Source organism: Castor canadensis, chromosome 1 (assembly GCF_047511655.1).
Source record: "Castor canadensis chromosome 1, mCasCan1.hap1v2, whole genome shotgun sequence".
Lineage (NCBI taxonomy): Eukaryota > Metazoa > Chordata > Mammalia > Rodentia > Castoridae > Castor > Castor canadensis.
The window spans coordinates 136574163-136588651 of record NC_133386.1 but is presented as its reverse complement, the minus strand read 5'-3'; the positions used below and the strand labels follow the sequence as shown (position 1 = coordinate 136588651).

At 33.8% G+C, this 14489-nt stretch overlaps 1 protein-coding gene and 2 pseudogenes across 1 annotated transcript; all 3 read left to right on the top strand.

The window, feature by feature from the left end:
* Nucleotides 1-4625: 4625 nt before the first annotated feature.
* LOC141420872 (olfactory receptor 5T3-like) lies at nucleotides 4626-5919 on the top strand. Its single transcript, XM_074066435.1, has one exon. The coding sequence runs from the start codon at nucleotides 4753-4755 to the stop codon at nucleotides 5656-5658; it is 906 nt and encodes a 301-aa protein (XP_073922536.1). The 5' UTR covers nucleotides 4626-4752; the 3' UTR covers nucleotides 5659-5919.
* Nucleotides 5920-9025: 3106 nt separating this feature from the next.
* LOC141416696 (small nucleolar RNA SNORA51) lies at nucleotides 9026-9147 on the top strand (annotated as a pseudogene).
* Nucleotides 9148-13262: 4115 nt separating this feature from the next.
* On the top strand, nucleotides 13263-14192 carry LOC141420871 (olfactory receptor 5T9-like; annotated as a pseudogene).
* Nucleotides 14193-14489: the final 297 nt, after the last annotated feature.

Here is a 14489-nt window from a genome sequence, read left to right as displayed (position 1 = left end):
CAATCGTGTAGTATGCATAGCATTTCTTAACTGAGTGAGAAGCTCTTTTTCATGGGTAAGAGAAGGGACTTTGGTTCACTTTTAAAATATTTTAAAAGTTATAGCAGTGCATTTGAAAGTAAATATATGCCTACATATATAAATATAACAGGCAAGATTCTATTAAGCTCAAAGTTTTGAATTGCAAATTCCAAGAAATTGTGGAAACATAGAAGGAAAAAGATGAAGAGTTCCTAGACATTTTGGCTAATAGATAGATTTGTAACTTAGAAATGTGCTTTAAGTTTTTGATGAAAGATAGCCATTAAGATAATGAGGGATAAAATTAACTTTAAATGAGCCATTGGTTATATTTCACTTTTGGTTCATTTTTCTTTAGTTTTGTTTTCTTATGTAGTAATTCAAATCTTAAATTTATTTTACTGGTTAGATAATTTGAAAGCAACTAAATTTCTTTCACATTCCATACCTTATTATGCTTATTATGTTTTTATAAATCAAGAGGTATGCTGTTTAATATAATTTTTCAGGGATATTATTCCATAATTTCAGCTTTAATGGTGAGTTGGAAATATGGTAAGGAAGAAATTACATTGGGGTGAAGTGAGAGAAATTTAAGTTTGAATTCTGTGTTTTTATTAAACAACAATTTGACCTGATAAAATTACATGTCTCAGTGGGCCTCAGTTTTATTATGTACAAAATATGTTATATGATGCATTTTGAAGTTTGGTATGTAGATCACAGATGAAAATTACACACAATATATTGCCCCTTATAGTGGTTTAATAATATGCCATGACTTATTTGAACTGTGTATCGTAAGTATATTGTCTGCAATAGGATTGTTATGGAAAGTTGAGAAATAAGATTGACCAGCAAAGTTGAGAAACTGATTTTTTAAATTTTAGTTTTCTATATTGATCATATAATAGTTAAAAATTCTTTATACATAAACTTTGCATTTTTACTCTATTTGTTTTAAAGGAAATTAGGTAGGCATAAATAAATCATCTCTGGAATTGTTAAATATAAGTTAATAGAAATATATGCTTGACAGGTATGTTGGATAAAGTAACTAAATATGATATTTCCTCTATCATATCTATTGTTCCCACCAGGAAGTAGATAAATGCTCTAATGAGACATGATTTGGTGTAATATACATGTCAATTCATAAAACATCCTCTTGTTTTACATCCAAAATCAAAGACATTAAATTAACTAGAAAATTATATTGGCAACAGTATCAGAGGAAGTTAAGTAAACATACTTTTATTTTAATGACATCTTTGGGCAGAAAAAATGAAAAAGATACATTTTTTAAATTTGGCATGTAGCGATATAGAGTCATTGGATTTACTCTCAGTGGGATACTATTTAATAGTTGTAAACTTATAGTCACATAGCAAGTGTATATAAAACATAAAAACAAAAACGTTTCCAATTTTGTGCACATTCATTCATTGTCAAAGTATTAGTAAAACAATCATTTTGTACATCTTTACCATTTTTACATGAATAAAACTTGGAAGACATGTTTCATGTGTACACACTCTTCACAGATGATAAAATGTTTCATTCACTAAAATATTATCACCTTTCATAAAATGGCATTCTACAATTACTCCATGCTCATGAGGTTGAAAAGTTTAATCTTATTCCTTTATTTAGAAGAGGAAATAATGTTTCCAAACTCATATGTATGAGTATGAGATTTTAGAATCATGGTTTACAGACAAATATATTCTATTTTTTATTTTATCATTTTACATGTACTCACATGACATGTGTATATATTATTTGCCATGCCCTCCCACCAGGATCCCCTCCCTACCCAGTTCTGGGTAAAACTTGTTCTGCCCTCTTGTTCTAAGATTTTGTTGAAAAGAAAGCATAAGGGATAATAAGAAAGAAATAGCATTTTTGCTAATTTGAGATAAAGATAGCTATACAGAGAGATTCCTATCATTGCTTCCATTCACATGTGTATTGCAACCCACATTGGTTCATCTCTACCAGACCCCTTCACTACTTCCTGGTCCCCTTCCCAAACTGGCCTCTGGGAGTTTAAGATTACGATATTCACTCCTATACAGTGGGCACATCAACCACATCCAAGTTTTACATTTCCTTCCCTTTCCCTATTCCTCCCGTGCACGTTCTCCCCTTAGTGTGTGACCCATGTCCAATAATATTACTGCATTTGTTTTGGGTCTATTATCTGCATATGAGACAGAGAATGTGATTTTTGGACTTCTGAGTCTGGCTAACTTTGTTTAAGATGAGAGACAAATATATTCTTAATTATCCACAATTGCTTTACATCAGACACTGAGAGAGACATTAGTTTGAGTTGTAATGTAGCTGACATTTTCTTGTACATGATGATCAGCATCCATTTTATAATGATTTCCCTTCATAGATTATTAGTAAATCTTTGAACATTTGTTGCATAATTATTCTTTGCTCTGTGTTTATTTATTCCTAATTCCTACTTGCCTCTGACCATCTTTAGTAAACAATTATATATATATAATATAATATATATAATATACATTATATTATATATATAATATAATGTATAATATATATATAAATTCTTTTTGGGGGGAGGGGGACTGGGAAAGCAAGAGAATGAGAGAGAAGAAAGTAGGAAAGAAAAGATGAAGAATAGGGATAATTTAAACAAACAAGTATTTTTCTGAGCCAACAAAAACGCATTAAATGCACATTTATACAAATTTGTCTTTAGAAGCTATTTTATTAACATGAATATTCAAGCAAAATTATACATTAATAAACTTCTGAGTACTCATGTTTAACATGTAAATTATCTGTATTTAATTTAAATTAAACTTTACCTTGTTTATGCAGGCTGCTCTGGAATTTTCTAAGAAATAAATGAGTGTTTTGTTTGGTTCTGTTTTTCTAGATTTATGAACCTATTCTGTGTATTAGAAAAATAATCTTTCGCATGCAATTTTGAAGACACTCTTAGGGTAATATAACTACCTGGCTTCCTTCTCTTTCCAAAAGTAGCTAAATCTTATCAGTTTATTCTCTTCTTGGTGTATGTTTATCTTAAGATGGCAAAACTTATCAAGTTTCACATTATTATACCAACCATTTGTAATCACTGAATTTAGTTTGCACCTATGTATGGCAGAGTTAAAAATATCCTTTAAAAATATTTTCAATCTATGACATATGGAAGAAAAAAATCACTATATAGAATTCTCCTCAATACAGCTCAGTGTACCCAATAAATTATTTTTTAATAAAAGGGGCTTTTAGGTCAGATACATGTGACTCTAACTTTATTTTCCTTCTTTCTTCACTTTTAAATTTCGGTCATATGTTTTCTTCCTTCACACTCACTGAATGAAAAAAGAGTGATATATCAGAAAGTATATCCAGAAATTATAGGCTGATTTTGTAAAATATAGTGACTATTTTTTTTCTTTTGTGGAGGTACTAGGGTTTAAACTCAGGGCTTCACACTTGCAAGCAAGCATTCTAGTGCCTGAGCCATACATCCAGCCCTTTCTGCTCTGGTTATTTTAGAGATAAGAGTCTCACATTTTGCACAAGCCAGCCTGGAACTGTGATCCTCCTGATCTTTGTCTTCCACATGGATTAGGATGGGAGGCATGTATCACCACACCCAGCTATTGTCTGAGATGTGCTTACAAAGTCTGGCCTGAATCACAGTCCTTCTGATCTCAGCCACCCAAATAGCTAGGATCACAGGCATGGGCAACCAGTGGCCAGTTAGTGACTTTATTCTTTTAGCAAGAGCTTTAATAATTTTATTAGCCACTATCAATGACTTTTAGTTCATAGTATTTTTAGAAACTCTTATAAAAACTAATAGCATATTAAAAGAAATGTCATGACTTACTTTCAACAGAGATATGTCTCTAATGACTTTGTAGGTAGGCATAAATGAGAAATGTCTTTCATGGTTATTAACTTAAAATTCGATAGGCAGTAATTTAGTTAAGTAACCAGGCCTAAAAATTGGCAGCCAGATTATACATACCAGGGTAGAAATAAAATTGTAAACAAAATATTTTACTATTTTTGTTTGTAAACAAGGCACATCTGTCTCCACAATAAAATCTCTGGTTCTCTTTAGTGGAACAAGCCAGTTGCCAAAAAGAGAAGACATGAAATGGTTTTGTTTGAAATGGCCACTCCATGTATCAAATTGAGATGTTAGTCTAACATATCTATTGTTGTTATATGAGAACACTTTTCAGGAATTTTGATATGCTTTTTCTCATTTTAATTTACCTGTGAGGTAAGTGTGATTTTTCTAGTTTGGAAATTGTAATCCATTAGTAAAAAGTATTTCATGTACTTTGTGATATATCAAGGTCATTAATCAGGTGTGTTTTTCATTGTAACATTTTTTATTCAAGTATGGATATATTCATGCATATTGATAAATTTTAGGACAATATGCTATAGGAAGAAAAGATAGGAAATCCCCCCAATTAATGGGAATATAAAATCACTTTAATTTCAGGATGTGTTAACACAATAAAATTGGCCAAGTAAATGAAATTATTTCTTCCTTTCCCTTCTATGGAGAAATTCATATGCTTGGATCCATCAAGTTCTTCATCATGGCCTATCTCATTATTATTAAGGAAGCTAAGATGTCCTAAGAATCAAATGCAGATATAATTAAAAGACCTCTGTTTACTGAAGCTACTTAGTTTAGAATCTGCAATCAAAACTGAAATGGAACAATTGTCATCAGAGTTGGATATATATGAGACTAGGTTAAAGAACCTGACTGAAGTCACCATGTTTATATTGAGGGGATTCACAGATGATTTTGGTATTCAAGTGTTTTTATTTCTATTATTTCTTGTCATCTATCTTTTCACTCTGTTAGGGAATTTGGGACTGGTTGTTCTAGTCACTGGTGATTCTCGGCTCCACAACCCTATGTACTATTTTCTGAGTGTTTTATCTTTCTTGGATGCCTGCTATTCTACAGTTGTCACTCCAAAAATGTTGTTCGATTTCTTAGCAGAAATTAAGTCTATTTCATTTCTTGGATGTGCAACACAAATGCTTCTCTTTGTTACTTTATGTACCACAGAATGCTTTCTGTTGGCTGCATTGGCTTATGACTGCTATGTAGCCATCTACAACCCTCTTCTGTATTCAGTGAGCATGTCACCTAGAGTCTATGTGCCACTCATCATTGCTTCCTATGTTGGTGGCATTTTACATGCTACTGTACACAGAGCAGCCACATTTAATCTATCCTTCTGTGGATCCAATGAAATTAGGCATGTGTTCTGTGATATCCCTCCCCTACTTGCTATTTCTTGTTCCAATACTCACACAAATGAGCTACTACTTTTCTACTTGGTGGGCTTTATTGAGGTAGTCACTATCCTGATTGTCCTGGTCTCCTATGGCTTTATCCTGTTGGCTATTCTGAGAATGCGTTCTGGTGAAGGAAGACAAAAAGTTTTCTCTACGTGTGGGTCTCACTTAACTGGAGTGCCCATTTATCATGGAACTATTCTGTTCAGTTATATGAGACCAAATTCTAGCTATGCTTCAAACCACGACATGGTAGTATCAATATTTTACACTGTTGTGATTCCCATGCTATCATATATAGTTTGAGGAAAAAAGATGTAAAAGAGGCAATGAAAAAATTGTGGAGAGAATTTTGTTCATAATTAATACGTTTTTAGAAATGTATAAAAATGTTGGATGTCAGTCCAAATATGTGTGGTCAGAAACCAGAGAGGAAAATATTCTTGTTTTGGTTAACAGTGCTATATGTGTTAAAATATTTTTAAATAAAGCTTTAGTCAGCTATCCCATGCAGTATTTTTCAAAAATTGTGATTCCTATGTGCTATGTTGTTCAAAACAATTCATATTTAATATACTTTGTATAAATGTTATTATTGTTTGAATCTTGTGATTAATTTGAACTTTCCTTAAGTAGTGGTCATGTTCCCAAGATTGTGTAATAAAAATTAAATTTTCACATTTTTTGTAGTAAATTGTCAACATTTGTGATGGAGATATTTCCCCATTCTAGAATCCTTGTTAAGGGATCCTCAATTCTTACTTTTCCACCAAAACATGTCCTCACATGATGACATATATCTAAGCTATGAACACATCTCTTTCTGTGTATCTCTGCCTCATAAATTTTCTTATACTTTCTTCACCTCTTTCAATCAAAGAAATCAACTGCACCCATTTTGAAACTACCAGAAATGTAGTGAAATGATAATTTGATGCTCATTGAATATGTTCTGGAAAATCAGAAAAACAAATAAAACTTGGTTATGGAACAAGCATTTATGTAAATATGCATGTCTGTTTATACATATATGTGTGTATATGTGTACACATATTTGTGTGTATACATACATACACACACACACACACACTAATATGTATGGATACCATAAGATTTGAAAAATTAAACATCCTTTGGAATTTCTCTTATGCTAAACCCTTTGATAGTAGTTCTTGTTCAGTCACAGGCATGCCTATCTTTATCTATACAAAATGATTTTGCATTTTTATCATGCCTCAAAAATATATGCCAATGGAACAAGCCAATAGAATGAAAACAGTCTTACTGCACTTCTACTCCCATCAACATCTACTTTTTTTTATCCTATTTGACTTAGCTTTATCCTAATACTTGGTTATTGGAAAAGAATATAAGTTCACTTTCCTTTCAATGAACATTTGTTTTTCACTAAACTTATTTTTTTTTAATCCACCAGAACAATCCATTCAAAGCATAAGTGATTGAACAATGTTCCTTTTAAGAATTATACTTGAATTGTGAATTTGAGATCATATAATTTTCATGTATCAGTTTCTAACCTTTTCTAACCAATTACGCAAAAGGAACTCAACCATCTGCAAATGGTTTGAATATACATTTTGCAGGCAAAATGTATATTCAAAACTCATCACCAAAAAAATTGGATTGAGAGATGTCATACTATCTTATAGACAACATTTTGTTTTATGAAAGTCAAGCAGGGCCCTACTGTCTCATCCTTGTAATCATAGCTGCTCAGGTGGCAGAGATAAGAAGGATTGCAATTCACAGCTAGCCCTGGCAAATAATTCACCAGACCCTATGTAAACAAAAACCATCACAGAAAAAGACTAGTGGAGTGGCCCAAGTGGTAGAGTGTCTGCCTAACAAAAGTGAGGCACAGAGTTAAAACCCAGTGTAAAATGTTAGACTACATGGACTACTATATCTTAATATTTACTTTGTTTTTTATGTAAGATTAATTAATAGTATAAAGGGGTTTCACATGAAGATTACATAATGCTTACAGTGTATTTTGAGCATTTCTACCCTCTATTATATTACACCAAGCCTCTTTGCCCCATCCTCAATTTTAAAAACAATATTTGGTGCATTTCTTTATGTGATCTCCATGAATATACAAGTAACATACCTGAATTCTTTTCAGCCCCTGGTGCTCTCTCCATTTACCTTGCCCCTCCCTTTGAACACCCTTAAGTTATTTTTATCATTTTGTTCCAAGTTCCACATATATCAAAACTTTATGATATTTGGCTTATTAGAGCTTGAATTATGACACTCAATATGATCAAGTGTCAGTTCCATCCATTTTCCTGCAAACAATATAATTCTACTCCTTTTTATTGCTAAGTAATACTCCATTGTGTATATATACCACATTTTCTTTATCCATTCATTGGTTGTTTGGCACCTAGGCTGATCATCACTTGGCTATTGTGAATAATGCTTAAATATGAATGTGAAGGTTTCTCCCTCATATGTTGATCTATACTTCCTCAGATATATGCCCAGGCATTATATAGTAGGATCATAAGGTAGGTCTATTTTTAGCTTTTTTGATTAACCTCCATCCTGATTTCTACAGTGGCTGGACAACTTTACATTCCACTCAATCATCTCTGAAGTTTCCTTTTTCACCACATCCTTGCCAGCATTTGTTGATTGCTTTTATTTATTATATTTTGAGGAGAATTATCTGGAAGAAAAGGGTAAGTACTTCAAAAACATGGCTAAATATCCATGTCCAAATATTTTAGAAGCAATTGCAGTATTTCCTTTTTATCACAGATGAAGAAACAGGAGCACACCAATGTGAAGGAATTTGTTCAGTGACACACATAGCTCTGGATTGTACAAGGATTCAATTGCAAGCTACCTGAGTGTTGAGTTCCTGTTTTGAGCATGCTATTCATTAAATGAAAAAAGAGGCTTATTTTTTTCTTTTCCTGCCTCACTATTCAGCCTCATTAAATGTACTTTAGGAAGTATTGAACAGCCTCATTAAATAAATGGCAGAAAAAAAGAGGAAAATGTTTACATTTAAAATATTAGAAATGTCATTTCAACAAGACTTGATAATCTGTTTTACTCATTGAGTCATGAAGAATTTTCAAATTTTGAGTTTTTGTAGTTAAAAACACAAAGACAAATTTTTTAGTGAGGAGAAAAAGAAGAAAGAATAAAAAGAAAGGAGGGAGGGAACAAAGGAAAGCGAGAAGAACATCATTTTGGAGCTGAGAGCTTGAGAGAAGTTAAACTATACTGATTCTGAGATTTCATTGCTTTACCAACGAGGAGACCAAGAACCTCAGAAACATTGCATGGTGGAAGTGGAGCTACCCAGAAAGGACGTATTTGAAATCATACCACTGGATAAGGTATAAAGGGGCTTACATAAATTCTACTTCCTCACAGGATTTGGAAAGCTGTAAAGTATATATCACCAAATCTAACCATCTCAAAAGCCAGATAATTATAAAACACTGACTTTTGGTGAGTCTAGCAGAGATCTGTGTCAAAAACACACAATCTCAGTTTCTAGGAGATAAACATCTTCAAATGGAGATAAGATACATGAACTCTTTTGAACAGAGTGTAGGAGAAAATTTGTTCATCTTATGAACAGATAAGGAGAAATCAACTGACATATAGAATTATTAAAACTGACCATGGAGGCTTCCTGGTATTATCTCAGACTCTGTTCTTACACTGACTGTTTAGAAATTGGAGGCAAAGTATACCTATGCTATGTTCACCTCAGCCATGATTGTTCTGCATTGTGAATTGGTGACAAAAAAGTAAAATAAATTAATTAACTAAATAAATAAATAAACTGACTAAGAACTACTGGAAAAAGCTGAGATCCCTACAATGAAAGGATATGCATTCTTTCTCAAAGTCTTTTCTGCATGCCTTTACTGAATCCTTATAAAAATTACAAAATCTGCTTTTATAAATTGAGGTGTTTCTGGTAGTCTGTGACTATAGACCCTTCAAAAGTACTGGCATGAAAGTTCAACTATACAGGAAAACCAACATGTATAAATTATCAATTTTTCCATTAGAAAAATGGAAACTATGAGGAATTATGCAATGAAATTCTAGAAATAAAAACACATTTTCACACTTACAATATTTAAGGAAAAAGTTTTCCTTCTATGGGATCATCAGTAATTATATGATGATGAAAGTAATTATATGATGATTCATTTTATCAATGAACTTGAAGATAAGAAAATCAGAGCAATTAATTTAATGGTAACAAAGCAGAAGTAAATGTATCCCCAATAGTTTTACAAAAAAAAAAATCTGTCTCATGAACATGTAATCTGATTTTCATAAGAAGACTAAAGAGAGACTCCAGTAGAAGTATTTGAAAATATAACTGCCAAACATTTCTAAAAATAAACATCAAACTATACAAATGAACTTAGATTGGGTCTTTTCTGTCAAAGAGTTTAATCAATAACCGCCACCGTTACAGATGTTAGTCTCCCTAACTTGTTTCCCATATTCTTTATGAGCTCCACTTGACTTCATAAGAAGTCAGGTTATGAACAAAGCGTTGTTTTTCATAGCTGAACAAGTTCCGATCTTCACAGATGTCCTGGTTCTGACGTTTATGACCTAAAACAGGTATTGTTTTACTGAACCTTTAAACTTCTTGCCTCTAAGGCTCTTTACCTTATCTGTCAGCATTCAAATTACCCAAATGTGTAGACTGTGAACCTGAAACTCAGCAATCCAGGTAGGAGAACAGTGTTATGTTTGAGATAAAATCTGAGAGGACTTCCTGCCCAGTGAGCTTGCTTACTGGACTCTTTGTTGATTGCACACTGTTTTGAAGAAGTACATTTTGCTTTGTCCAGTGGCTTCTGAGTTGTGTCATCTCTTTACTGACAGCCCAATATTATGAATTCATTTCTAGTGAAAATATAGGTACCAAAAAATCAGAAGCCTCAAGGAAGCATGAAGGATATATTAGATCAGATTCTAAAGAGAAACAGAGTTTTTATTATACAGAGAGGAAAAATATTTATTATAAGGAACTGGATGTTGTGAATATAGTAGCTGCTAATTCTACATTCCTCAGATAGTCAGTGGACTGGTGAACAGGCAGAACTGACAAGTTATTTCTAGCCTAAAGGCAGTGGGTTAGAGAGGAGGGAGAGTCACTGATACAAACAAAGTTCAAAGGCATGCTGCTGCGGCATTAGCTCTTGCTCTAAAGAGGCTGATCTTTTGCTCCATTCTGTCCTTCAGATGATTGCTTGATCCTCATCTACAGTGTGTTGGACAACACAAATTCCACCAACCTCAACATTTATGTTATTCAAAACATCCTTACAGCTACACACAGATTAATTTTTCCCAAACATGGATACCCATGACCAGTTTCAGTTGACACATTAAAATCAGTCATTACAAATCTAACCCTTGCAAACTTGACATTCATATGGATATACTTAAACCATATTTGATTTCCAAATGAAGAAAATAGTGTCATACTTCTGATGAATATGACATTCTACTCTAATTACAGCCAAAAATCTCCTAGCCCTCTTTCTGCAAAAGAAAATGTGAAATCCTTAATTGATATCTATTCTTGATATCCTAAAACTTAAATGTCAAGTTAACAATATTTAAGTAATGTGATATAAAGTCAATAAATCCTGTGTGTCATAGTCTGTTGTGAGCTACCATAACTGAATATCTGTGACTAGGTATTTTAATGATTATGATTTGATTATAATTAGTTTTGCCATGCTGGGGTTCAGAACCAAAACTTCATGCATGCTAGAAAAGTGCTGTACCACTAATCTATATATCTAGCCAGGTGAGACTGTGTAATTTATAAACAGCAGAATAGTAATTCACTTTGTCTCAGTTCTGAAACCTGGGAAACCCCTGATTACAATACCAGTATTTAATCTCTGGCAAGAGTCTTTCTACTGAGTCCTCATGTGGTAAAAAGTGGAAAGACAAGAGAGTGAGCATTTCAAATGCTTCAAGCCTCTTTCATAAAGACCTTAGTCTCACTAATAAGAAAAGAATCTTTTTGATAACTACCTCTAAAGACCCCACTATCACAATGACAGCATCTGAATTTTGTTAAATACATCCAAGCCATTTCACCTGACCTATGTTCTTCTCATAGAAAAATATATTTATTCCATCACAATAGTTTCAGATAGTCTTTGCGTATTCCAACATCAACTCAAAGTTCTAAATTCCAGATTCATTAAAATTAGATAGGCATGAGATGCAAGACAGTTTCATCCTGAGATAAATTTAACTTCAGCAATTAGCCTAGGCAATCAAATGAGTTGTTTTGGTTGTAAAACACAGAGGCAAAGTAGACACAGAATAACCATTCCTATCACAAAAGTAAAAAACAGAACTATGAAAGGAGTAACAGGGCCTAAGCTTAAGACTTAATAGCCAAACAACATTCAATCTTAAGACTGGAGAGTGATCTTTCCTGACTTTACATGTGTCCTACTGACAAAATTGGGGCAAAGTATTGGGACCCAATAGCCATATGCCTGCCTGCATGCATGGTGTTGCTGGCCAAAATGCCTATGTCAGCTCTCATGCATTGAAGTATCGTGCCTTTGGCTGTGCATTTCCCAGGATGATGCAGCACACTGATGGCTCTAGAGACCACAGGTCTTAGGTGTGGCAATGCATCCATGGCTACACTAAGCACTACCATAGTGGAAGGTCTCTGCATTAGTTCAAGCCTTGTGTCAATTCTCCTCCTAGACAAAGGGGCTATCAAAATGGAGTAAACCATGTCTCCATAGATTGTGCACTATGATAAGGAGCTTCAGTGATACAGCTGTTCACTTTTGGGTAATGACTGCATGTCATGCAAAAACATCTATAAACCAGTATGGAGGCATTTTTTAGCCTATTAATACATGGTAGAGAGCTCCCTATGGGACTGAGAAAGAGAATGCAATCTGAAAGGACTGTGAACCATGGTGTCTTTGGACAGTTCATGTAAATTTTCTGGGCCTTTGGAGCATGCTAAGGCCCTTTCTTCATCATACATCTTTGATTCAGTGAGGGGGTACTTCTGGACATACCAAAATTTGACATTAGAAAATATCCATTTTCCATGGAAAGCTGAAGTTTTGTGGAAACTTGGTAGTTCTTGGCTAAACATTCAGTATTTATTAAAGTCCACCACAATCTGTAAACTATTTCTCTAAAGATTGTTCATCAATAGATGATGAGCAGGCCCTGATCCAAAATCTTCAAGGCACATATAGGGGGATTGAAAAATGCTCCAAACAGTATCCCTGTTCACCTCTGACATCTCAAGAACTTTGATCTCCTGTCTCTAAAGAACAAATAGTCCCATTAAGTATTTTGTACCCTCCTAGGCTTAATGAAAGTGTTCCTCAATTTAGAAAGGATCTTGCAATATACTCCATAACTCTTGACACCTAGAATTTCTACTGAATTAGAAGGCCCACGAATTTTTATTAGATAGTTCTCCACCATATGCCAAAAAATGTCTGATGAGCCTAGAATAGTTGCTACTTGTTCAACATGTCCATCCAGTATACGATCAAGATACTGTTCCAATATGACATATTCTGGAAGATAAAGATGTTTGGGTTCCTGGGAACCAAGTTATGATGTAGGGCTGGAGATCTGATATACCACTGAGTACGACAGTGAACTTGCATTTGAAACCTAGCTGCTTCTGCTGATATTTATTAACAGTGAAATACATCTACTTGGATTCAATGCCTTCATCACTGCTGATCCCCCAATGGCCATGCTTTCATTTTGCCTTTATAAAATGGAACACGATGACTTAACTTGGTGGGCTCTATATTCACAAGGTATTGCCTTTAAAGCCTCTGATAATGAAATTGTCAGGTATTTAATCAGATATGGAATTAAACAGGATTCAGTTGTACAATGTAACTGACTTCCATATGTTTATACTGATGGGCTTCACATGATTTTGACCTGCAAGTCATCTTATTTTTACTATTTCTTGCCATCTATATTTTCATTGTGATAGGAAACCTGGGACTGGTTGTTCTGGTCACTTGGGATTCCTGGCTTCACAACCCCATGTATTATTTTCTGAGTGTTTTATCATTCTTGGATACCTGTTATTTTCCAACTGTCACCCCAGAAATGTTGGTCAATTTCCTGGCAATGAATAAATCCATTACATATTCTGGTTGTATATCACAGATGTTTCTCCTTGTTACTTTTGGAAGCACAGAATGCTTTCTGTTGGTTGCAATAGCATATACTGATATGTAGCCATCTACAACCCTGTTCTGTATTCAGTAAGCATGTCACCCAGGGTCTATGTGCCACTCATCATTGCTTCCTATGTTGGTGGCACTCTACATGCTACTCTACACACAGTGGCCACATTTACCCTGTCCTTCTGTGGATCCAATGAAATCAAGTGTATGTTCTGTGATATTCCTCCACTTCTTGCTGTTTCTTGTTCTGATACTCAAATCAATCAGCTTTTCCTCTTCTACTTTGTGGGTTCTATTGAAATAGTCACTGTCTTGATTGTTCTGGTCTCCTATGGCTTTGTCCTGTTGGCCATTCTGAGAATGTGTTCTGATGAAGGGAGACAAAAAGTTTTCTCTATGTGTGGGTCTCACTTAACTGGAGTATCCATATATTATGGAACAATTCTCTTCATGTATGTAAGACCTAGTTCCAGTTATGCCTTGGAGCATAACATGATAGTGTCAACATTTTATGCCATTGTGATTCCAGTGTTGAATACCATCATCTATAGTTTGAGGAACAAAGATGTAAAAGGAGACGATGAGAAAATTATTTAAGAGCAATGTTTATAAATGAAGTTCATTTTATAAGTTGAGTAGATTTTAATACTCATGTGTGTAAGTCTATATCTTTATGGCTAGAAAACAAGGAAAAATTCTTGATTTTACTTAAAAGTGCTTATATTCCTTAAAGATTTCACAGAAAGCATTATCCATTTCTGTAATACAGTGTATCATAAATGCCAATGTATCACATCATTTACATACCATTGAGTATCTTCAAGCATGTGTGCATTAAATAATCAATGATACACACACATTTCTGCCTTCAGAGCATTTTGTAACTTGATTTAC

Excerpts from the sequence above, each read along its gene's own strand:
- LOC141420872 (XM_074066435.1), top strand. The coding sequence starts at position 4,753 with ATGGAACAATTGTCATCAGAGTTGGATATATATGAGACTAGGTTAAAG.